At 49.9% G+C, this 23,487-nt stretch overlaps 1 protein-coding gene across 3 annotated transcripts; it reads right to left on the reverse strand.

Moving 5' to 3' along the window:
* Positions 1-309: 309 nt before the first annotated feature.
* Positions 310-23,463, reverse strand: RUFY4 (RUN and FYVE domain containing 4). Of its 3 annotated transcripts, none has more exons than XR_014778469.1 (13): positions 22,580-23,463; positions 21,138-21,270; positions 20,913-21,019; positions 19,812-19,937; positions 18,836-18,942; positions 18,423-18,566; positions 17,077-17,146; positions 15,028-15,654; positions 14,120-14,226; positions 7,160-7,306; positions 1,780-1,890; positions 681-877; positions 310-554 (listed from the first exon to the last, which is right to left on the reverse strand). XR_014778469.1 is itself a non-coding variant. In XM_084778315.1 (13 exons), exons 3-13 carry the CDS (start codon positions 21,181-21,183, stop codon positions 775-777), a joined length of 1,695 nt encoding a protein of 564 aa, XP_084634441.1. In that variant the 5' UTR covers positions 21,184-21,264; positions 22,436-22,474; positions 22,567-23,463; the 3' UTR covers positions 310-774. The 3 variants fall into 3 exon arrangements, 2 of the variants coding, with proteins under 2 accessions (XP_084634441.1, XP_084634440.1); XM_084778315.1 differs by adding an exon at positions 22,436-22,474 and having other exon boundaries at positions 310-877; positions 21,138-21,264; positions 22,567-23,463; XM_084778314.1 differs by having other exon boundaries at positions 310-877.
* Positions 23,464-23,487: the final 24 nt, after the last annotated feature.

Genomic DNA, 23,487 nt, shown 5'->3' on the forward strand with positions numbered 1-23,487 from the left:
GACCCACGTGGTGGACGGAAACAGCCAGTTTCAACAAGTTGCCCTCTGGCCCCACATGAAATCGTGAATGCTGCTGCATGCATATAACACACACACACACACACACACACACACACACCCCTCGTAAAAAAAAAAAAGAGCCACAGGTATATGTAACACTTAGACAAATCTCAAGCTGTGTCAGGGCTGTAATTGTAGTAAAGAGTGAACTGTACAGTTTCATGGATTTGATGCCCGTGTCTTTACAGACGCAAATTAAAAGTAAAAACTCATCAAACATATGTAATGTTTATTATATGTCAACAGCACCGCAGTAGATCTGTGAAAAATGGAACAAAGCAAATGATGCCTGAAGCAGATCTGAGGGGAAGCTCCTGGAGAGCCCAGTGTATTTGGGCTTCACTTCCTGTGGGTGATAGGGGACGGAGAGTGTGGGTAGCAAACAGCTGCTTCCTGGGTTGTTCTTATTCATGGTCGCCACTCACTGTGCCTCAAGGGACTTTAGAGAGAGGCCATAGCATGTCTTCCGCACGTCAGACGCAAAGTTTCTAGAGCTGAGGGCATGTGCCAGTCAACTCAGCCCTTTCCACAGGAAAGGCAGAACTAGGTCTTTCTGTGGTCTGCCAGATGCTCCCTCTGTCTCCCCCCGACACCCACTGTAGTGGCGGGCCCTAGCTCACCAGTTTCCAGAAGCAAAAAGCCGTCAGACCAGATGTCAGGTTTGGGGAGAGAATGGAGGGAGTGAACTGATGGGGGTGGTGGCTGCTATCTTGGTCAGGTATTCTGGATGTCTTCCCGCTGGGCACAGGCTGGGCAGCAGCGCTCTCTCTTCTTGTAGTCTACAGAGCAGGCATGGCAAACCAGGCCTCCGCAGAGCCTGGGGAGCAGAGACAGGGAAGCCTAGGCTGGCTTCTGGTCTCCGTGGTCCAGCAGGACAGCCTTTGGCCAACTCAGGACGCTTCTCTTTTCCTACAGGCTGTCTTGATGCCTCAGTCCAGAGCCTCTAACTCAGGTGGTGGTGCCTTCTCCTGACTGTTTCCTCCTGCTGCTGGCCTTCCCCATGAGGTCAGTGGCGGGGGCGGGGGGAGGGGGGGGAAGTGTTCTTTCTGTCCTGAGATGCAGGGACCCTCTCCCTAGACAAGAGCCCAGCAGTGCATTCTGGGAGGTTACTGGCTTTATCCTCTAGACCTTCCCTCCTCCGTGGCCCTGCCTGATCTTCTCTTTCAGCAGTCTGCTTAGCAGCAGTAGACAGATGGGGTGATTTGTGGGGTCAGACTCAAGTGGCTCTTTATAAACACCCATCTCCTGCACCCCAGCATGGTGGTGAACGTCTGTAATGTCAGTGGGCCCGAGGGATTGAAACAGGAGGATCATATGTTTGAGCTCTGGCTGGGTCATATAATGATTTAAGGCCAGCCTGGGGTATGTCATGAGACCTTGTCTCAAAATAACCAACTAAATCACAGTTGGTGAGATGGTTCAGAGGGCAACTAAACCACAGTTGGTGAGATGGTTCAGAGGGCAAAGATGCTTGCCACCCAACTGGGTGACCTGAATTTGATACAAGGGAGGAGAGATTAGCTTCTGCAAGTTGTTCTCTGACTTCCACATGTGTGCTGCAGTGCACGAATGTGTGTGCATGCAAACACACCCCTACGCACACACCGAAATGAACGTTAAAAGGAAAGTCCTTTAAAAAAACCAAACAAATCAAACAAAACCAGGCTGTTCCCTTGGTCCTTTTTCTGTGGGTAGATAGGATCTGTGGGTTTCCATTACCTGCAAGGATACCGCCGCGACAGGCGCCTGAAGACCTTGTTGCAGCCCACGCAGTGTCCCGGGGCCACGGTAGACAGCTGCTGGAGCCTCTGCCATTGGTGGTCTTTCTCACTGATGGGTCAGATGGAGGGGGAGACATAGAGAGAGGGAGAGAGGGAAGGGGAGGTGGGGATGGGGTAGACAGGCTTTCACACTGGCCTGAAGCTCAGCAAGCAGCAGAGCGGGCTATCTGCTGAGTCCCATAGGTCGGTCTGTCTTTGGTGATATGAGTTTTGAGGATTGGATTTTAGCTCTCATTCCGCATCATAAGCACCTTACTCACAGACCTAGCCCTCTTCAGTGGTGTGTGTGTGTGTGTGTGTGTGTGTGTGTGTGTGTGTGTGTGTGTGTGTGTGTGTTGTCTGTGCACATACACACAGATGAAACACTCATACACATAAATAACTCTTTAAAAAAATCAAATAGGGATGCCAGGCGGTGGTGGCGCATGCCTTTAATCCCAGCACTCGGGAGGCATAGGCAGGTGGATTGCTGTGAGTTTGAGGCCAGCCTGGTCTACAAAGTGAGTCCAGGACAGCCAAGGCTACACAGAGAGACCCTCTCTCAAAAAACAAACAAACAAAAAAACCCCAAACCAAACCAAAAATCAAATAGGGTCTTGTGAAATGGCTCAGTGGGTAAAGGTACCCTCGTCAATGTGGAAGAAAAGGATGGACTACACAAAAAAGTTGTCCTCTGACACATGTACCCTACCATGCATGTACATACAAGCACACAATAATAAATATAAATTGTTTAAGTAAAAAAAAAAAAAATCAAACTGCACAGCAGGGTTTATGTAAAAAGTGTAGGCACCCTTCTGCTCCTTCCTTTTTCAGTGGAAACCCAACCAAGATAAATGTTCCTCTGCAACCATTTCTCCTTGGTGTCCCTTCCATATTTAAGTAACAGGCTCACAACCTTCCTTTGATAGAAAACATTCTCTAAGGAGATCCCTGAAGAGTGGAGGAGTCATCTTACTTGTTTCTGCCCCCACCAACTTCTCCTTCCTCCCAGTGTGGCCAGACTCCTAGTTTGGGTTCCTCTGTCAGTGACCTCAACTTGTCATCTACTAAAGCAACCCCCGTGGGAGCCACTGGCCAGGAGTTTGCTTTCATATAAATCAAGTCAAAGCCGGGCGTGGTGGCGCACGCCTTTAATCCCAGCACTCGGGAGGCAGAGGTGGGCGGATCACTGTGAGTTCGAGGCCAGCCTGGTCTACAAAGTGAGTCCAGGACAGCCAAGGCTACACAGAGAGACCCTGTCTCGAAAAACCAAAAAAAAAAAAAAAAAAAAAAAAAAATCAAGTCAAATCAAATCAAATCGTTCGGCTCCTCCCTTGCACTAGCTCAATATCGCAAGCTTGCGACTTCCTCATAGGATTAGTCAACCACCGTATCACAGAACCCAAGTGTGGGACAGGCCCACCCTCACAGAACATGCTAGTTGAATCTTTCTGATCTTTAATGTTACACCCACATCCTGCTTTATGTGTGTGCCTTCCTGTGTGGTTGATGTGTCTGAGTCTATGTGCATGCATGTGTGTGAAGACCAGAAGTCACCACCCTCCACCTGGACTCACTGGTTGGGCCAGAATGGCTGGCTGATGAGCCGTGGGGGGATTTCCCACTGATGCGGTGCCTGGTGCTGAAGTTACAGGTGTGTCCTGCCATGCCTAGTTTTAGCATTGGGTGGAGGAGCTCCACTTATGTCCTCTTGCTTTTGTGGCAAGTACTTTACTGACTGACCATCTCCCCAGGCTCCTCATTCTGTTTTATCATTCCAATGGCCACTTGATTGATTGATTGATTGATTGACTGACAAATTGACTGATTGAGACAGGGATTCTCTGCATAGCCCTTGCCATACTGGAACTCACTCCAGGCTCCACATTCTGTTTAGCATTCCAATTGCCATGTATGTATGTATGTATGTATGTATGTATGTATGTATGTATGTATGTATATATGTATATATATATATATATATATATATATATATATATATATATATATATGCATGTATATGTTGAGAGAGGATTTCTCTGTGTAGCCCTGGCTGTACTGGAACTCACTCTGTAGACCAGGCTGGCCTTGAACTCAGATCTTCCTGCCTCTGCCTCCTGAGTGCTAGAACTAAAGGCCACCAATGTCCAGCTTCCAATGATCTTTTGCGTGTTAACATCAGACAGCATTCTAGCAATGAAGAAGGCCAGAGGCTGAGGTTGTGGCTCAGTAGTAGAGGGCTCACCTAGTACCAGTACTGGATTCAGTCCCCAGCATCACAGAGACCAGACAAAACGAATAAGATAAATGAGTAGCATTTATGTACATATATGTTTCCCAAATAATTAAGTTGTGATTTTAAAATCATGTTGATCTATTTATGGTGTTATGTGTTGTGGGGACTCAATCACACTTGGGTCTCTACTTCCACCATGTAGGTCCCAGGAATTGGACCTGCCAGGCTTGGTGGCAAGTGCCTTTCCCTGCTGAGACATCTTGCCAGCCCTATTGTTCCTATCTTGAAAGGCAGGGAGGCTGGATCTCAGACTGGAGCCCAGGCTGCCCTTGACCCAGTGGCCATCCTCCTGCTTTAGCCTCCTTAGTAGTAGAGTTATGGGTGGCCTTTCTGGAAGTTTCTAGTGGTCTTCCTTTTTATGTTTAGTCTTATTATTATTTTATGTGTATGGGGGCTTTGGCCACATGCATGTCTATACACACATGCATGTAGGGCCCGAGGAGGCCAGAAGAAGGTGGTTAATCTTCTGGGACAGGCGTTACAGATGGTTGTTAGCTGCCAGGTGGGTGCTGGGAATTGAACCTGGGTCCTCTGGAAGAGCAGCCAGTACTCTTAACTGCTGAGCCATCTCTCTGGCCCTCTAAGTGTCTTTTTTTTTTTCCTCATTGCAGTATGTACCCTTAACATTCTATTTTCTCTCTCATTATTATTATTATTGTCATCACTACTACACCACTGTGGATAGGTTCTTTCTATGTAGTCCAGGCTGGTCTTGAACATGTGACTTTCCTGCCTCAGCCTTCCTTTTCTGGGATTGCAGGCATGTACCCCTGTGCCCGACTTGCCTTGACTCCTTCATATATCCCTAAGTAGTCTCTGTCTTAGGGACTCCCTTTCCTTTCTCCTAGGTGGAACTGCTGCTCCCTGAATTACGTCTTCTCCTTTCTTGGCTTACTTCCTTGTTTTCCTGGAGCACATCCTCAACTAACTTCTTAAGAACGGCTGTGTAGGAGTTGACTCTTCCGAGACCTGTCTGATTAATACCTCTCTCCCCCACCTCCGCCGTTTAACTTATGGTCCGTTTGGACATAGGGCTCTAGCTCGAGAGTCGGCTTTTCTGAGAACTTGAGAGTTATTACGTCACAGCCCCTGAGACATGCTGGTGTTCTCCCAGCCTCCTTATGTGTTTTGTGTCTTCCCCTAGATAATCTGAGAATAGTCTCTCTCTCTTTTTTCTGAGATTTCACAATGCCATGTCTAGGTATGAGTTGCAATCCCCCCCCCCTTTGTTTATTGTGTTGATCATTTGGTGAGATCTAAAGATAAGTGTCCATTGGAACCTGAAAACGCATATTTCTAATCTTCGTCATACTTCACTTGATAACCTTGCAGGTGTTAGGACTTCTAGACTGGGGTGTGCACATAAACTCATGTGCACACATGTGAAGGCTGGAGGTTGACACTGGGTGTTTTCCTCAACTACTTTCCACCTTGTTTTTTTGGGGCACCACCTCTCATTGAACCTAGAGCTCACCCATTTGGCTAGCTTAGCTGGCCAGCAAGTCCCGGGGATCCTCTTGTGTCCGCCTCCCCAGCACCTGGCCTATAGGCATCCCACTCCGACTTTTAACATACATTCCAGGGACCTTAACTCTGGTCTTTGTGCTTACATGGTGAGCACTTTACCCACCAAGCATTTTCCCTGCCTCCTACACTGATTCCTTTTTTTTAAAATTTTATTTATTTACTAATTATTATTATATATACAGTGCTCTGCCTGCATGTACACCTGCAGGCCAGAAGAGGATACCAGATCACATTATAGATGGTCATGAGCCACCATGTGGTTGCTGGGAATTGAACTCAGGACCTCTGGAGGAGCAGTCAGTGCCCTTAACCTCTAAGCCATCTCTCCAGCCCCCCTACACTGATTTCTATGCCTCCATTTTTCTTGTTATTTACACTGGCTTTTTTTTTTCTTTCTGCTTTCTGAGAGCCTGCTTTATCTCTATTTTCTAATCCTTTTGAAACAAGTCAGCAAGCATAGTGGTTTTTGTTAGCTTCTTTGTTTTTTGTTTCCTGAGACAGGGTCTCACTGCATAGCTCAGGCTATTCTAGAACACACAGTTCTGCTGCCTCCCCTGGCCCTGCCCCCTCAATGCTAGGATGGCAGGCCTGAGTGTGTCACATATGTGGTCAGAGGACAACTTCTGGGAGCTGGTTCTCTCCTTCCACCATGGGCTCTAGGGGCCTCTATCTCAGGTATCTCAGGTACAGCAAGGGCCTTTATCTGCCCTCCTTAAATTGTTAATTTTCTCCAAGCCAGCCTTGTTCTCTTTTCACCTCTCATGCGTGAATTTTATGCAAAAAAAAAAAAAAAAAAAAAAAAAAAAAAGAATTTAGTTCTGGGTGACTCTAGCAACCGGCTCCTTTTTTCCCCTGGAATCTGAGACCAGTGGTGTTGGGTCTCCTGAGCTGCATGAAGGGAACGCACATGCCATGTGAGTGTCCCATGGCTATGGAGGTACACATGTTATCTCGCTACCTGACTGCAGGGCTAGCATGTGTTACATGTCCCTCCCATCTCGGTGAGCTTAGAAGCTTGGAGTTAACCCCAGTGATCTCAGTCTCTGCTACCTAGAACAGTTGCCCCAGGCCCAGTGGGCTAAGGAAGTCCAGGAGGCAGGTAGGTGTAAGGATGTGGTCACTTCCTAGTCCACATTTCCCCCTCCTTCTTTCAATCCCCTCTCAACTTGTGAGCCAGAAGGGATGGAGATCTGTCTCTTCTAACCATGATGGGAGACAGAGGGTAGTTCTTGAAGTGAGAGCATATATTATTCCCGGAGAACTCAGTGGTTTAAGTGTTGTCTGTCTTTAGTGGCCGAGTCAGTACCGCTGGCCCTCAGTTTCTCCCTCTGTAACATGTGGCGTGCAATTAGTGACATCATGAGGCCACTAACAGGAGGAAGCAAGTTCACATATGGAAAGGCCTAGAACCTGAGAGCCGCTAGTAGCACAGTCTTCAAGCTTGGCCTTTTCGGCCCTTAACCATCCATCCCCGCCTGCCTACCCCAGTCCTCACTCCCGGCACCATTCTTACTGGATCAGTTCCAGCACCCTCCTTTTCATGGCCTGGACCAGGTCCCTCTGCCCTTCAAGCTCCTTCTCATACATGGCGTTTCTTCTCTCGGCCTCTTGCTGCTTCTGTCCCAGCATCGCTTGCAACCGGGCCTTTTCTGCCCGGCACCTGGGAAGAGGAGGAGACTCAGTTTTGAGGAGGAAGGCCCAGAACCTATGATTGGGATCCCTGGAGACACCCAAGTCTACACATGGGCCCAATCTCTACATAGCACACACGCACAGAGGCATGTAACAGACGTTATACACCATGTGCACCACATATCACGCACACGACAAACACCTACCACCACTACACACACACACACACACACACACACACACACACCATGTACATCCACAACACACCAAACTGAGCACCTATAAATAGATTTCAGCAATTGCAGAGAAACAGAAACAGGGCTTAACTTGGAGCACTCTTGTAATGGGCACAACTGAACACTTCCCTCCCTCCTTCCTGGCCTCACTCTTCCTCTCCCTCCCTTCTCCTCTCCATCCTTTTCTCCTTCTTCTCTGCCCCGCCCCCCCCTCCCCCATCTAACATATCCACTTTAAACTCTCTGGAAAGGTTCGTTTATGGGAGGCCTGTCTTGGAAGGAGCGTGAATACCTACAAATCTAGGATAGAGACAGGATGACCAGCTGGGAACAGCTGCATGTGGAGTGGGAGCAGTGGAAGCCTTGAGGTGATTATATCTTACTTTAAAGTATTTTTAGAAGGCATGTCAAATTTCTTTTCAATTTAAAGAGCAATAGAAAAAAAAAACAACAACAATGTGGCTTTCCTAAGTTTCTGTCTCCGTTTTGGGCTTGGAACTCTCTCAGCTCTATTCTTGCCTTTTCTTGTGGTTGTTAGTGGTTTTCTGGGAGGTTCCAAGGAGTTTACTAGATTTGAAATAAAGTGGCCCAAGCAGCTTCTCATTCCATGGCTTGGTTGGGAGTGTATACCAGCCAGGGATTGGTAGATGCTGGCGAGTCCACAAATCAAATCCAGGGCCTTGTACATGCCAGGCAGGCACTCAACCAATTGAGTCACTATACTTCCAGCATTTAAACTATTGATTTTTAAAGTATAGGCATTTAGCAGGCCCAAAGACTGGGTGTACCTTCAAATCTCACCAAAAACAGAACTTCCAAAAGGCTCATGAAAAGCTCTTATCAGTCAGGCCTTGTCTGGGCTTGTCTTAGTTGCAGACCTTCAATTCCCCTGCAGAGGGCGCTAGTCAACACTTTCCTCATTTACTTCTCTTGCTTGGTGATCCCAAGTCCTTATGTGACCATGGGATGTGAGTGTTGTTTTGGTAGGAGGGAAACCTTCTGTGTGCTGGTGGCTGCACCCAAGGCTCCTGTAGGACTTAAGGTAATTAAGATAGGGCCTACCAGAGGCTGAGAGGCTGAGACAGAGACCAGAAAAGATGCTGGGGAGTCATCTGAGACAATATGGCATTGAAGTCAGTTGTGCAAGTCTGAAAACTAGAATGGTCAAGCTGCCTGCCTGAGTGACTTAAGGGAGGCTACTGAGGCTGGGATGCCAGGAAAAGCATTAGAAAGGCCAGAGGTACAGGGTGGTCAGCGGGGGACGGCGGGGCGGAGTGGGGGAAGGACAAAGAAGAAGCCACTGATATATTTCAAGTAGGGATGACCCAAGCAGATGTGGGAGGAACAAAGGTGTCCTGAGCCCCTAGTAAATGCCAGGCATTGAGCTGAGGCACCACAGCTTTGCTTCATTTAAGTTTTCACAAGGTCATCAGACAGGCAGTGTAAGCCTCGTTTTTTTTTTTGTTTTGTTTTTTTGTTTGTTTGTTTGTTTGTTTTTTCGAGACAGGGTTTCTCTGTGTAGCCTTGGCCATCCTGGACTCACTTTGTAGACTAGGCTGGCCTCGAACTCACAGCGATCTGCCTGCCTGAGTGCTGGGATTAAAGGCGTGCGCCACCACACCTGGCTGTAAGCCTCATTTTTACAAGACAGAAAAGTAGAGTCTCTGAGGGGCCATGGTTCTTGCCTAAGGGTCACTCAGCATATGAGACAAGCGGAAGCCTGCACATGGGCCTGCCTACCTCTGAATTCTCTTGACTTCACACTTTGAGCCATTTGGGACCATGGGTGGGAGGCAGGTAAGAGCAGGTGGCTTCCTGTCAAGTCTCTCCTGTCTTTTAAGATACTTCCTGGGTTTTGTTCACTGTACCCCCTGTCCCCTACCCACCTGTGGTCACATAGGTCAGCCAACACAGCTGGCAGAGAGGATGTTCCCATGGAATTTGGACTGGCTGGTGGTGAACCTTTGTCAGTGGCTGGATGCCCATGGTCCCTTTGCCTAGTGGTGGGCTCAATGCTTGGCTTCTAGGTTTGGGCAGAGCTTGGTTTCTAGGCTGGGGAGCTGCTGCTCCATCTGCAGTCGGACATGACCTGCCATTAACTCCTGGGCCACCTTCTCTCTAGCACGTCACACCTGACTTCTTGCCTAACCACCTGACCTGGAAGTACTTTATAGGTACCAAGCTCCCCACTTCTACTCTTTCCATAGCAGCCTGTCCATCCCAACCTTCCCTACCTCTGAGAATAGTAGTTCTTAACTTTTTCTCTCAGACCAGTCTCTCAGGAAGGCCTTCTTTAAAATGTACCCACAAATCAACAGCTGTACCCCCTCTGTCACCAGCCCAGGCTAAATACCTCTGCTCACCCCTGTTGTGTTGACTAGTTTTTATGTCAACCTGACACAAGCTAGGGTCATATGGGAAGAAAAAAAAACCTTAATTAAAAAAAAATGCCTCCATAAAACTGGCCTGTAAGTTGAGTGTGTAGGGGCATTTTCTTGATTGATAATAGATGTGGCAGATCCCAGATCACTGTGGATGGTGCCACAGCACTGGTGACATACACCTTTAATCCCAGCACTCAGGGCAGAGGCAGACAGATCTCTCAGTTTGAGGCCAGCCTGGTCTATAGGGTGAGTTCTAAGACAGCCAGGGCTACACAGAGAAATCCTGTTAAGAAGGAAAAAAAAAAAAGGAAGGGGGGAGGAGGAGGGAGAGAGAGAGAGAGAGAGAAGAGAGAGAAGAGAGAGAAGAGAGAGAGAGAAGAGAGAGAGAGAAGAGAGAGAGAGAGAGAAATCAGCTGAGCAGTCCATAAGTGAGCAAGCCAGTAAGCAGCACTCCTCCATGGCCTCTGCATCAGCTCCTGCCTCCAGCTCCTGCTCTGACTCCTTTAACAATGCACCGTTCCGTGGAACACGAGATGAAATAAGCCCTTTCCTCCCTCGGTTCTTTTGGTCATGGTGTTTTATCACAGCAACAGAAACCCTCAGTAAGACATCTGTCTACCAAGAAGTCTTCTGCAAAGAAGGCCTCCTGGGAGCTGCTGGTGTTCGCATATAGACTCTAAGGAAGGGGGAGCACACAGAGGAAAGAGCAGCACAGATGGTCCTATGGTGGGACTGGACACAGCAGGTTCCAGGAACATGACGGAGGCCATTTTGGCCCCAGTAGTATGAGGAAAGAGCCTTCTAGTCTTGTTCCATGGGCCCTTTAAAACAGGGTCAGCTAGGACCAGTCAAGTCTATGAACTGAAAGTAAATTGGGGAATGACTGCATACACACACACACACACACACACACACACACACACACACATACACACACATATAAAAGCATATTTATGTTTGTTTATATAATGTATACATATATGATATATATAATATTATATATATATAATATGAATCAGACCATACCCTTCCTCTGCTTGGACTCTATAATGGTTATTTTGATGCCTTCCCAAGCTCACTCTAAGTTGCCTCTATTGTCCACCAGACCTTTCCTCCCTCACCTGACTGGGGCCAGAATGGCTCCCAGGGTTCTTTCTCCTTTAACCTGCTGTGCAATTTCCCACCTCAGGACCTCTGTTCCTGTTCTGCTGGCTGCCTGGAATATCTTTCTAGCTGGTGTCAAAAAAGCTGACTCCTTACTTCCCTCAGGTCTTTTATGCAAATACCACAGCTTCTGGGAGGCCTACAGTAGCCATGCTCCCCTCTCGAAAACGTCACAGTGGTCACTTCTTATCCTGCTGCCCTATTTCTTTTTCTCCTTGGAGCTGTACTCCAGGGGCCAGGGAGAGGGCTTTGCAGGTAAAGGCACTTGCTTCCAAGACTGACACCCGGAGTTCAGCCCCTGGGCCCACATGATGAAGGGTGTGGGGAACTGCCCTGTGCTGGTACTGACCTTTACTTGTTTTCATCTGCAGTTGAAACATTACTTGTTTTTGTCTGCAGTTGAAACATTGTGCTCCATTGGTTGCCTTCATTTTCCTTGTTTTGAGTCTCATTATTTGGCCCGAGGTTTGCTCCCTCTTGGGGACTTTCCACAGTGCTGTTGGATTGCTGGTTCCTCCCCTACGTAAGCAGCTCTGTTACTCCCAATAAACTGCATTCTCTTAGCACGAATGACCACTGTTGTGTTGTCTTTTCAATCCGCAGACCCTCGCCATAGCCTAGACTAGCAGCGCGGGTGCTGCAGAAGGGGAGAACTGATTCCTCCCAGCTGTTGTCTGACCACCACGTGTATGCCATGGCACATGCATACCCACATTCAAGTTCATGTGCACTCATTCCCCAACACCTAGACATAAATAAAGAAATAGATAGTAGCAATTACAATCAGCCCACTCCAATCCATTACTCTGCATTCTACTTGCAGACCTTGCTTACCACCTGCTCTGTGCCTTGAGCCATATGAAGGCAGGGATTTTTATGTTTTGCCCATGAGAGTATTTTGGGTTTATAATGGCAGTGCCTAAAGTGTTTAGGAATTACTGAGTGGCAGGTGGCAGGATGACAGAAGTCTCTGAGGCAGTGCCTCAAGATACAGGAAAAAGTTTGATGCCAGGACATCTCTCTGGAGCCCCTTAGCTGCTCCCACTGGATTTTCTTGAAGCCACAGAGGCTCTTGCATGGCCAAGGCCCACATTTTCATGTAGGGTCTGAATCATGGGAGTATTTTCTGGTCACAGCAGCAACTTGGGTGATGAGTATTGGGTGGAGGATTGGAGTCTGGGCTCCCAGGTCTGGCCCAGCTGTTCAAAAGACAGACAGCAGACATCCCAGTGATTCAGTATGAATCAGAGACACTCACCCTGTCATGAGGGTGAGACTATTCCCTGACCTGGCTTGGGGAAGGTGTCATAGTGTCCTCTAGAGACAGAGGCAGCATGCAGATCCTAGGTCCATGAAGACCAAAGGCAGACTCAGAAAGATCTTCGCATGGAGTAGACTTTTAAAACCTAAAGGGTTGTGATAAGGTAATGCCTTTAGGGCCTTGAGGTCAAGGCAAAGAAGGGAATACGGAGCTATTTGGGAGAAAAAGACAGGGAGAGTGGAATATAGCCAGCTCTCTGTATTGAGGTCTCTGGTCTTAACCAACGATGGACCAAAAATGTTTGGGAACAAAGACAAACAAAAACCTAAACTGTGTGTCTTGAACATGTTCAGATGTGTTTTTTTTTCTTCTTATAGTTTCTTATACTATGTAGTGCTATAACTATTTTCACAGCATTTAAATCAAGTTAGGGAGGTTCAGGGAACACAGGGAGGGCATCCTGTGTTCCTATGCATGGGTTTCAATTTCACTTGGGGTCCTGGAGCCAACCTTCTGCTGATATAAAAGACTGTTACACACACACACACACACACACACACACACACACACACACACACCAACAACAACAAAAAGCAGGGTGGGGTGGTACATGGCTTTACTCCTAGCACTGACGATGCAAAGACAGGTGGATCAATGTGAGTTCGAGGCCAGCCTGGTCTACAAAGTGAGTCCAGGACAGCCAAGGCTATACAGAGAAACTCTGTCTCGGAAAACCTGAAAGAAAGAAAAAAAAAAAAGACCAAAAAAAACCAAACCAACCAACACACACACACACACACACACACACACACACACACGGTTGGGATGTAGTTTTGTTGGTAGAAGGCTTGCCTAGCAGGTAGAAAGCCTTATGTTTGATCCTTGGTACCCTATAAACTGGGCACAGTGGTCCATGTCACAAGGATCAGAAGCTCAAGGCTGTCCTCTGTTACATGACAAGTTTCAGGATAGCCTGAGCTAAATAACCAAACAGAATTGGCTGAGGGAGCCAGACATGGTGGTACAGGCAAGCAGTCGCAGCACTGAGAGACAGAGACAAAGGATTTCAGATCGAAGATCAGTTGCTCTGCTGCATAAGACAACTAACTAATAAATGGCACAAAACAACAAGAAAGCCCACTGTTGTGGAGTCAGCTGCAGGGGCTTGGCTTTTGGGTCCTCTTTGCTAACAGGCTGACACTGGGTGGCCTGGAACAAAGTAAGTCCTGGGTGAATGGCAGCCACTGTTATGGTTACCAAGAGGCCAGGAAAAAGTTGAGACGGAGAATAACAAAGAACAAAAAAATGAGGGAAAAAGCCAGGCATGGTAGTTTATACTGTAATCATAGCACACAGGAGGCTGAGGCAGGAGAACTGTCATAAGTTCCAGCACAGCTTGGGCTACAGAGTGGAACCCCCATCTTTAAACACTGTGTGAGGGAGATAGATTTGGAGGCGTGGTAGAGTGAGAGAGAGAGAGAGAGAGAGAGAGAGAGAGAGAGAGAGAGAGAGGGAGGGAGGGAGAGAGAGAAAAGGCAGCGATGTACCCAGAAGAGGCAGAGGGAGTCGAGGTCAAGTATGGGAGGGTTGCAGGGTAAGGGAGGAGGGGTGTCTCCTGGGGTCTGTGGGGAGAGGGGCTGCAGAGGAGAAGAACTGTGAGCCCCGTGGGGTCAGATAAGAGATCTAGAATGGCACAGGTCTCAGTATCCTGGAGTCGTGCCCAGCACAACCTGGGTATACTGAGATACACAGGGGAGTCCCGGAGCCCCAGTCCTGCTGGTGTTTGCCAAGATTACCTGCTGAGCTGCTCCCGGAGTGCCTGGAGCTCTCCTTTCTGTGCCTTCAGCAGCTGATCCTGGCACTGGGCCTGATCCTCTGTCAGCTGGAGCCCATACCTGGGGTCCTGGGGGAACAAAATGGGGAAGGAATTGCTGAAAGAGGAGAGTGGAAACCCCCAGCGTCAGGCTCATCTGATAAACTTCCTTATGGCTGCAGCCATGCCTTTGGGAGCTGGGTGGAGCCTGGAGTTACCATTTCTTCTTCAGAAATTGCCCACTCCTTGGACCTGGAAGACTCTGGCTAGGAAGGAGGCAGAGAGGCATCTTGGGAGCCATCTTGGTGGTAGGGACTTCTGGGAAAAGCATGTCAAAACTAGCCAGGGATACAGCAACAGAGCTTGGGCACTGGGATACCTCTGCTATGGTTAGGGAACGTGAACTTTGTAACTTCCCTAAAGACTTGCTGGGGTGTGGTCCCTAACTCAAATGTTGGCATGGCTAGGCAGGAGAGACTGATGAGTGAAGTCGGTCACATAGGAAATGGTCCCAGGGCGGGGGTGGGGGGTGGGGGTGGTGCTCTGTGAGCTGCAGAATGTGTGAGTTTCAAAGGGCATCCCCAAATAGTGACTCTGAGAAGGTAAGCCAAAATTAGGATTTTTTTTTTGAAGCATCTATGTGATAACATATACCAATAATCCCAGGATTTGCTGGGGGGGGGGGGGGAGGGGCAGGTCAGAGGGGCAGGGGGATCAGGAATTCAAAGACAGCCTGGCTGCGTAGCAAATTCAAGGCTAGCCTGAGTTACAGAAGTGTCTTACCACAAAGCAAACAACCCCTTTCAGCGATCCGTGCCCGGAATGGCCACAGGCTATCTTTGGTGACAACTAGTTACAGATCAGGCTATAAAAGAGATGATTAGAAGGTACCTTGATCACCTCCTGCTGCGAGGCCACTGCTGCTTGATGCTCCTGTGTGCTCACATTTGCCACTCCTGTCCACTCTTGTGGCTTCTCTGTGGTGGAGCCGTTCTTTGTCCCCAGGCCTTGCAGGATCCAGGACTGGCCCAGAACACTAGGCTGATCCCACCCCTGCCTGGTCCCTAACTCTGCATCTTCTCCTCTCCCCCAAAGGCTGGGGGCCAGCAGCAGCCCCTGGTCATGGTCCCTTTCCTGGATCCCTTCTGTTGTTCCCTGACCTGTCCCTGGCGGAATTCCTTTGCCTTCATCTTTCATCCCTGTTACCTCCTCTTGAGCCTCCTTAGCCCCGTCCCTCTGTTGCTGGATGCTGGCTGTTTGATTTTCTGGGAACTTCCCTGTCTTTGGGTCTCCCTCTTTCTGGTCTAGCAGAAATCCCTCCCTTTCTGTTTCCTGAATGCTCCGGGAACAACCGGGGCTCCTGGAATCCTCTCTCTTCTCTTCCGGAAAGGTGGAAAGACAGCCATGCTGCAAGGGGGTTGGGAGGTCACATAGCCTGTCTTCTCTGGTGGCATCTTGCAGACAGCTGGTTCTGCTTGCTTCTGGTCCCTGCAGCTCTTCTCCTCTGGAGCATTTCACCTGGAGAGAAGTCCTATTTCAGCATCTGCTCACTGATTTGGGGCATAAGAGAGGACAAAGTCCCAGGACAACTTCTTATTGGGTTCCTGGCCTCCTACAGGGAACGTCATCAGAGCCAAGATAATGTCAGCCTGCACGCCACAGGACCCACAAATCTGAGCTGAGAACAGCAGCTGTCCCAGACCTTCTCCTTCCTGCCTCTGGCCAGTGGGGTCTCCCTCCTTCTCCAGGGTTGGTCTTGCTCTCCTCTCATCCCCCTCAATTCCTCCACTTTCTCCTCGCACCTTTTCTCCTGTACTTGATGTTTGTCTTTCTGCAGTCTCATTTATAAAAGGGGAACGGGAATTCGTGGTTTGTAAAAATGGCGATGGGATATCTTAAACTGACTTCTCTCAAGAAGCCTTCCCTGATGGGGATGCAGCTCAGTGGTAGTCTGTGTCTAGTGTCCAGTATGTGTGGTCCTGGATTTGTTCCTCAGCATGGTGGGGGCAGGGAAGCCTTCTCTGTGGTCCTATTTTCCCTTGGCCACGCCTGTGGCCTACACTCATCCCTTAATAGCAGGGGAGTTGGTCCAAGGATCTCAAGAGGATGCTCAAGTGCCTGGGTACTTGAAACTCTTCTATAACATGGTGTAGGACATGCATATAACCAGTGCGCAGCCTCCCAGACCCTTAAGTCAAAGCTGTGTAAGTGGCTTCACTGCCTTGTTTAGGGAACATTGAGGGTAAAAGAACCCATGGTGTTCAGAACCAAATGCAATTATGGTTTCTAAATATTTTGTGTGTGCGGTTGGTGGAGTTTACAGATGGCAGAACCCACAGATGCAGAAGGCTGGCTGAACACTGAGCATAGCTTGCAATGAGTTCCTGATCTGTGTCTATGAACAGGCGTCGAACTCTTTCAAGGTCTGAAACGGAGTCCTTAATGGTGTCGAAGCTCATGGATTGATGACAATCTCAAGCTGCCTCATGATAATGGAGCAGGAGCCAGGAGCCTTGTGCTGCCCTGTGGGTGGGTGGTCTCAAGCCATCTACACAGTTTCCCTAGGAGGCAGGACGGGAACTCACCCAAAGACCTTAGGTCGCTCCCTAACTGACATTAGGCCAGTCTGAACACCCAGCTCAGGGGTTTCAGTCGAAGTGTGACCCCTAGTCTGTTTCCTGCAAGCCTCCAGCCACCCCTATTGCCTTCTCCTGAGAGCTCCAATGGCTCCTGCAGATGACACTGGTACTTCCCTGTCTTTACTCCGCCTCCTCCACCTTAAGAATGCTCTCCACTGCCTGCTCTCCCATTCCCTGCTTCATATACTGCTCCCACCCCTGTCCTGTTTAGCTCTCTGCACACCCGCAGGAGGCCCTGCTCAACTTAGGAGTTCCAGTGGATGGTCAAGAAGCAAGTGAGAGAGAAGGCAGGCAGAGGCACCTCCTTTGGGAAGCCTTTGGGTTTTCTGGGTCTTCTCTCCTCGGTCTGGCCTGGATTGGAGCAGCGGGACCTGAAATCAAGAGGCAGGAGATGTGAGTCAGCTTGGTCCTCTAGTGGAGGCTACCCTAGCTTCTGAGCCATGTGTTCAGCCCCCAACCATTCCGGTTTTCCACCTTCCCCCTGAATGTTTCCCATCTCCCATCTAGCCAGTCTCCTCATGTTCGTCTATCTCGCCATGGCATCCAGCATCCTATCGCACTTTCTCACCCCCCCACCCCACCCCTGTGACCAGTTAAGTCTTTAGCAGCATAGCCTAGCTTGCGCAGGGGGAGGAAGCAGGCTTCCAAGGGGAGAGAAAAAAAAAAGCCCAACGTTCTGCCCTAGCTATGACACCTATGAATCACAACAACCAACAGATGATGATAAGCTTAGGGTGTAGTAGTGCTACACACAACCTGGTGGTAACCAACAGCTCTCTAATTGGAATTAAGGCGTGCTCAGCAAAGGGGGAAGTTACCCCTGCTACTGGAAACCTACCAAACTGCCCAGGGGTAGTGAAGTCATGGGTCTTGGAGAAGAAGGAGAAGAATCTATAATCCTCACTTTGCTAAGCCAGCACAATCCCTAACTAGATGCTGAATATTTGTCCTATGTATCCACAGGGCAGTGTGGTCCTCACCTTTCATCAAGGAAACTTCTCTTTGCAACAGATGGAGACCACTACAGAAAACCACAACCAAAATGTGGAGTTCTGGAGCCTAGTCACAAGCGATACATATACAACTACATGGAAGGCTCAGGGATCATGGCAGAAGAGGGGGCTGAAGGAGGAGCCAGAGGAGCAAGCGGTTGGCTGTCAGCTTGTATTCTCCAGGGATGTCAGAATCTACACCCATAAAGTCTCACCAACATGTCTGCCAGAATGTGAGCTGAACAGGGACGTGACCGATAGACACGCTAACACATATTGGGAGAGTTCACGAGGACCCAGCCCTACAAAAACAACTACAGGCAGCTTAGGAATGCTGAGAGCAGGAGAAACAGTCTTCTCCAGGGAAGAGCGCCCCAACTGGTTATCCAATACTAAATGGTCAGCCCTGAAACATACATACAAATAACACTGTACAGAGTGAGTGGTGTGTGAGTGTGTGTATGTTTGTGTGTCTGTGTCTCACAATAATTAGTGAAAAAAGAGCCTGTTAATTTAAAGGAGAGCAAGGAACAGCATATGGGAAGGTTTGGAGGGAGAAAGGGGAAACAATAAACAATATAATTATATTACCACCTAAAAAGATAATTCTTAAAACGGGGAGAAAAGAACGGTTTCACCCAGAAAGCTCGCTCACTCTGAGAACATGGGCCAGGCTTCGTCCAGGTCTGGCCGCTGCAGATCCAGGCTGAAAGCAACTCCATTGAGGGCATAGAGAGAGTCCAAGATGTCTTCCTGGAGTTCAGGGCACAGCAGAGGGCTCTGGGGGCCATACCATTCCCTGTGTGAAGAGGGACCAGCACATTTGGCCATTGCCACGCTGGACCTCTGAGAATCAGTGCACTACCGGGGCCCTTCCCAGGCAGGTGGTGGCTGAGCTCAGCCTTGGAGAGCAGAGGCCGAAGTACCCCAAGCTGCATGCAGGCCTCTGAGGCCCTGTCTCCTTCCTGACATTCATTCTCTCATCCCTAATGGTCAGTCATCCACTTAGAAGTGATGGAGGGTAGTGGCGCAGGTGCCATCTTTGGGATGATGGCCTGGCATACCCACCTGGTGAGTTCTGGGTTCAGGAGGCACAGCTGCATCGACTCAGCCAGCTGTCCATGGACAAGGCAGAGTCGGATAAAGGCACGGCCTTTTCCCAGAGAGGTCTTCAGCTGCAGCGTGCGGGGAGGACCAAAGTCAGGGTGAAATCAGGATGGGGAGCAGGGCCAAATTAGAGAGACTACAGATGGGAACAAAAGTGAAGGACTAAGAGTGGGCCAAGGATCGGGGAGGAGCGTGCGGCTGCAGGCGAGGCCAGGCCAGTGAGAGGAGGTATGAGTGACAAGGGACCTGGGGAAGGTGTGACAAGGGACCTGGGGAAGGCGTGACAAGGGACCTGGGGAAGGCGTGACAAGGGACCTGGGGAAGGCGTGACAAGGGACCTGGGGAAGGCGTGACAAGGGACCTGGGGAAGGCGTGACAAGGGACCTGGGGAAGGCATGACAAGGGACCTGGGGAAGGCGTGACAAGGGACCTGGGGAAGGCGTGACAAGGGACCTGGGGAAGGCGTGACAAGGGACCTGGGGAAGGCGTGACAAGGGACCTGGGGAAGGCGTGACAAGGGACCTGGGGAAGGCGTGGCAAGGGACCTGGGGAAGGCTTGACAAGGGACCTGGGGAAGGCGTGACAAGGGACCTGGGGAAGGCGTGACAAGGGACCTGGGGAAGGCTTGACAAGGGACCTGGGGAAGGCGTGACAAGGGACCTGGGGAAGGCGTGACAAGGGACCTGGGGAAGGCTTGACAAGGGACCTGGGGAAGGCGTGACAAGGGACCTGGGGAAGGCTTGACAAGGGACCTGGGGAAGGCATGACAAGGGACCTGGGGAAGGCGTGACAAGGGACCTGGGGAAGGCTTGACAAGGGACTTGGGGAAGGCAGGCCCCTAGTCATTCTTTGTCCAGTGCTGGTACCAGAGCTTTTTTTTTTTTTTCCAGCACTTCCAAAGTTCACCCCGTTCCCTCTCTGCCACCTGCCCCCTTACCTTGTCCTGCGAGCGCACAAATCTGGTCTGCTCCGTGTATCCCCGCTGCCGTCGTAGGGCAATGGATAGGAAGTCCCAGTAATCCTTCCGAGCCCCCAGGAAGCTCCTCTGCTCTTTCTGGTCAAACTAGGACCAAGATGAGGGAAAGGAATGCATGTCAGTAGTTCCTTCTGGAACCTACCTAGCACCCTGGCATGCCGGAAAAGCACACAGGAGAAGAAAGGGCTCCTGTAGACAGGCCTTTTTTTGGGGAGGAGGGGGGGGGGAAATGTTAGCTCTGTGTGATAAGGACAGGACACTTTATCTTTCTGAGCCTGAGTTCTCACTCACTTACTCACAGACACTGAGCACGTTACTATGTGCAGGTCCTGTTCTTAGGCTTGTGAACAATGAACAAGGCCCGGATGGGGATACAGCTTCTTACATCTTGGTAGGGAAGTTGGAGGATCAACAAGTTTTAAGATTTCAAAGCATACAGTGTATTAGATAGTGATGGTAGCCGTGGAGGGAAAAATAAAGGAGAATACAAGGTGTGTGTGTGTGTGTGTGTGTGTGTGTGTGTGTGTGTCTGAAATTTTAGCCCGAGGAAGTCTCCTCTAGACTTGAGAGCCAAGTGAACTGAAGTCATACAAATATCTAGGGAACAGCATTCCGGACAGAGGCAATGTAGAGATAAAGGCCCCAGACAGGTACAATCTTGACGTGCTCTGGGAGATGGAGACAGTTGTAGCAGCAGTGCAGCTCACTGTCAAGAAATGAAGTTGGAGGAGGAGGGGGAAGAGGAGGAAGAGGAGGAAGAGGAGGAGGAAGAGGAGGAGGAAGAAGAGGAGGGGGAGGAGGAGGGAGAGGGGGACAAGGAAGAACAGAGATATTTATGTTCATATGGGAGGTTCATCAAGTACCCCTGCTGGTAAAAACGAGAGAATGAAAGCCAGTTCTAGCCTCTAGGAGAAAGCTAATTTCATGAAAGAATTGTTCAAGCAAGATTGAGCAAGAAGACAGTGCCTGCTAACCAAGGAAAATGGTGTCTTGGGTATCTTTCTGGGAAAGCTCTCCTGAGCATTCAAAGCTAAGGAACAGGCCAGGGGAGGAGGGTCCCACCTGCAGCAGCAGCTCCAGGCAGCCACAGAGTCTGTGTAGCTCAGCGCTGGTGTCTGTCACTGGTCCCTGCCCATCCCCATATCCCCGAAGGATGGCAGAGACGGCGTCTGCAAGGAGGACGGTAGACAGCAGACATCAGGGAGCCAGGCCCATGGGGGAGATGCTCTCCAGACCCCTCACTTATCCTACTACTCAGCCCCAGAAACCCTCACAGGATACACTTACTCTTCAGGTTCCTGGTGATGTTGAGGATGGTCCCCTTTTCTGCCATGGAGACTTGAAAGTGATGTGATTCCCTTGGATCCCCTGGGCTCAGCTGCTCACTTTCCTTACTGACAGATGGGATGCGAGTCTAGAGCTGAGAGAGAATGAGGCCACACCGGGGCCACACAATGAGTTATCTGGCAGAACGAAAAACAATGCTTTCTTCACTCTTGAGACAGGGTTTCTCTGTGTAGACCTCGCTGTCCTGAGACTCTGCTTTGTAGACTAGGCTGGCCTCTGCCTCCAGAGTGCTGGGATTAAAGGTGTGCTTCACCACTGCCAAGCTGCCAGCTATTTCTTTTCTTCCTTCCTTCCTTTCTTTTTTTTTTTTTTTTTTTTTGAGACAGGGTTTCTCTGTGTAGCCTTGACTGTCCTGGACTCACTTTGTAGAGCAGGCTGGCCTTGAACTCATAGAGATCCACCTGCCTCTGCCTCCCAAGTGCTGGGATTAAAGGTGTGCGCCACGACCGCCCGGCCCTGCAAGCTATTTCTTGAATAAAGCTGTTTCTTGTAAAAGATGCGAATGTGGCCCCCCCTATCGGGCCATCCCTGGTGTCAGTCACCCTGGTCATTGCTGTCATCTTTGTCTCATTCAAAGTGTAGTGTAGTGTCTCATCCAGAGTATAGTGTTACACAAGGCGACTGGGCACAAAGAGGGTAAATCCCAATCCGGCATCACAAAGCGACAGGCTGAACTCAGATCTGCTTACTTGACATGAACAGAACGCCTGTGCCTTGGGGACACCTGGCTTGGGAGGGGGGTGGGAACTGTCACCTCCTTCCCCCTTGGATAACCCCTGAGCCTCAGCAAGGTGTCATTGCCTCAAGACCCACACACTCATCCTTTCCAGGGGCCCAGCTGAGTGGAAAATGTGTGTTTCCTGGGGAAAAGCAGGCAGAAGTAGATAGAAGGTACAGAGTTGGGATTGAACCCAGTGTTGGATGTAGGGACTATTAGGATGCTGGTTTTAAACCACCACTCTCTTTTGTAGGATTCTACTTCTGTCTCTAAATGGTCCTGGGACTCAGAGAGGGACACTGTTGTCCTGAAGGATAAGTCTAGGCAGAGATCCTTGGCATCAAAGCCAGGCCCAGAATGAAGACCCAGGTGTCCAGCCTCCCAGGCAGCAGTGATGGAGCTTATGGGTGGAGTAGCAGCCCTATGGCAGTGGATCGCAGGGAAGGAAAGGAGAAAGAAGAAAAGAGAGATTAGGAGAGCAGTATATGGGGTTAGAAGAAAAAAGTCCCGTTCTGGACACTCACTGAGCGTCTCCAGACAGGTCACTCTTTCTTAGGCCCTAGTTTCCTCATCCATAGACTAAGGATTAGACAGAAGTACTCTACAGACCTTCCCTCGGGATTCCTCTACCCCATCCCCAAGCTCAGGGACTCCCGATGCTCACCTGGGAAAAGTCTGCCTGGTTGGAGTGTGAGCAGCAAGGTTCTGCAGCCGCGAGTATGTCTCTTATGACTCTTGTGTCTGCAGAGCCCTTCCCAGCTCTCCAGCCTGGGGAGTGACTCAGGCACAGCCTGGAGGGGGCTGGACCAACCCTGGCCAGGGAGTAGTAGTAGAGAAAGATCAAGGGCACTGAGGCAGATCAAGCTGATCTGGCATGGACCAGTCGGTGGCCAAACACAACACCTACAGGGGCCTCCTTTTCTGCTCCTGTCTTTTTGTCTTGTTGCCAGCAGAGGGCGGAAAGAGGCTGACAGAAGCGTTTAGTGGGTTCCTTTCTCTCGGGTTGTCTCTTCTTGTCACTGGGCTGGGAAGTTGCACAGGTGGGGAGAGAGGACAAATGACCAGCAAGTATCTTTCTCCCTCGTCTACCCCAGCTAGCTGCAGGATCCGGGTCGGTGTTGGGGTGCCTTCCTTCCAAGGCCTGGCACCCACTTCCCGGAGATGGAAGTGAAACACCGGTAGACGCGCCAGGGGGGCTGCGTGAGCGGAGTGCCCTCTCTAGCTGACCTGGCTCAGCTTATTGATACTGGGGGTGGGGTGGGGGTCACCCCTTTTCTGTGTTAGGCTAGCCTGGGGGCTAGTCCTACTAACTGGGAACCGAGGGTTAGGGACTTCTAGAACTACTTTTACAAGTTTGTGGTACTATCTGTAAGCAGGGCACAGAGCGACTCCCAAGCCCCCAGATTCCGTCTTTGGTGTTAGTCGCTCACTAACGAGTCAAGCTTTCGCTCTCTTTCTCGCGCTCCCAGCTCACGCAGTCCAGGGGATTCCGCCACCGCCCCTCCCGCGTTCCGGTGCCCTCGGGTCCCCTCCCCGTTGTCTGCCTTCAGCGTCCCTGTCGCCGCCCCTCGC

This window comes from Acomys minous (assembly GCF_964271855.1).
Source record: "Acomys minous genome assembly, chromosome: 4".
NCBI classification, from domain to species: Eukaryota; Metazoa; Chordata; class Mammalia; order Rodentia; family Muridae; genus Acomys; species Acomys minous.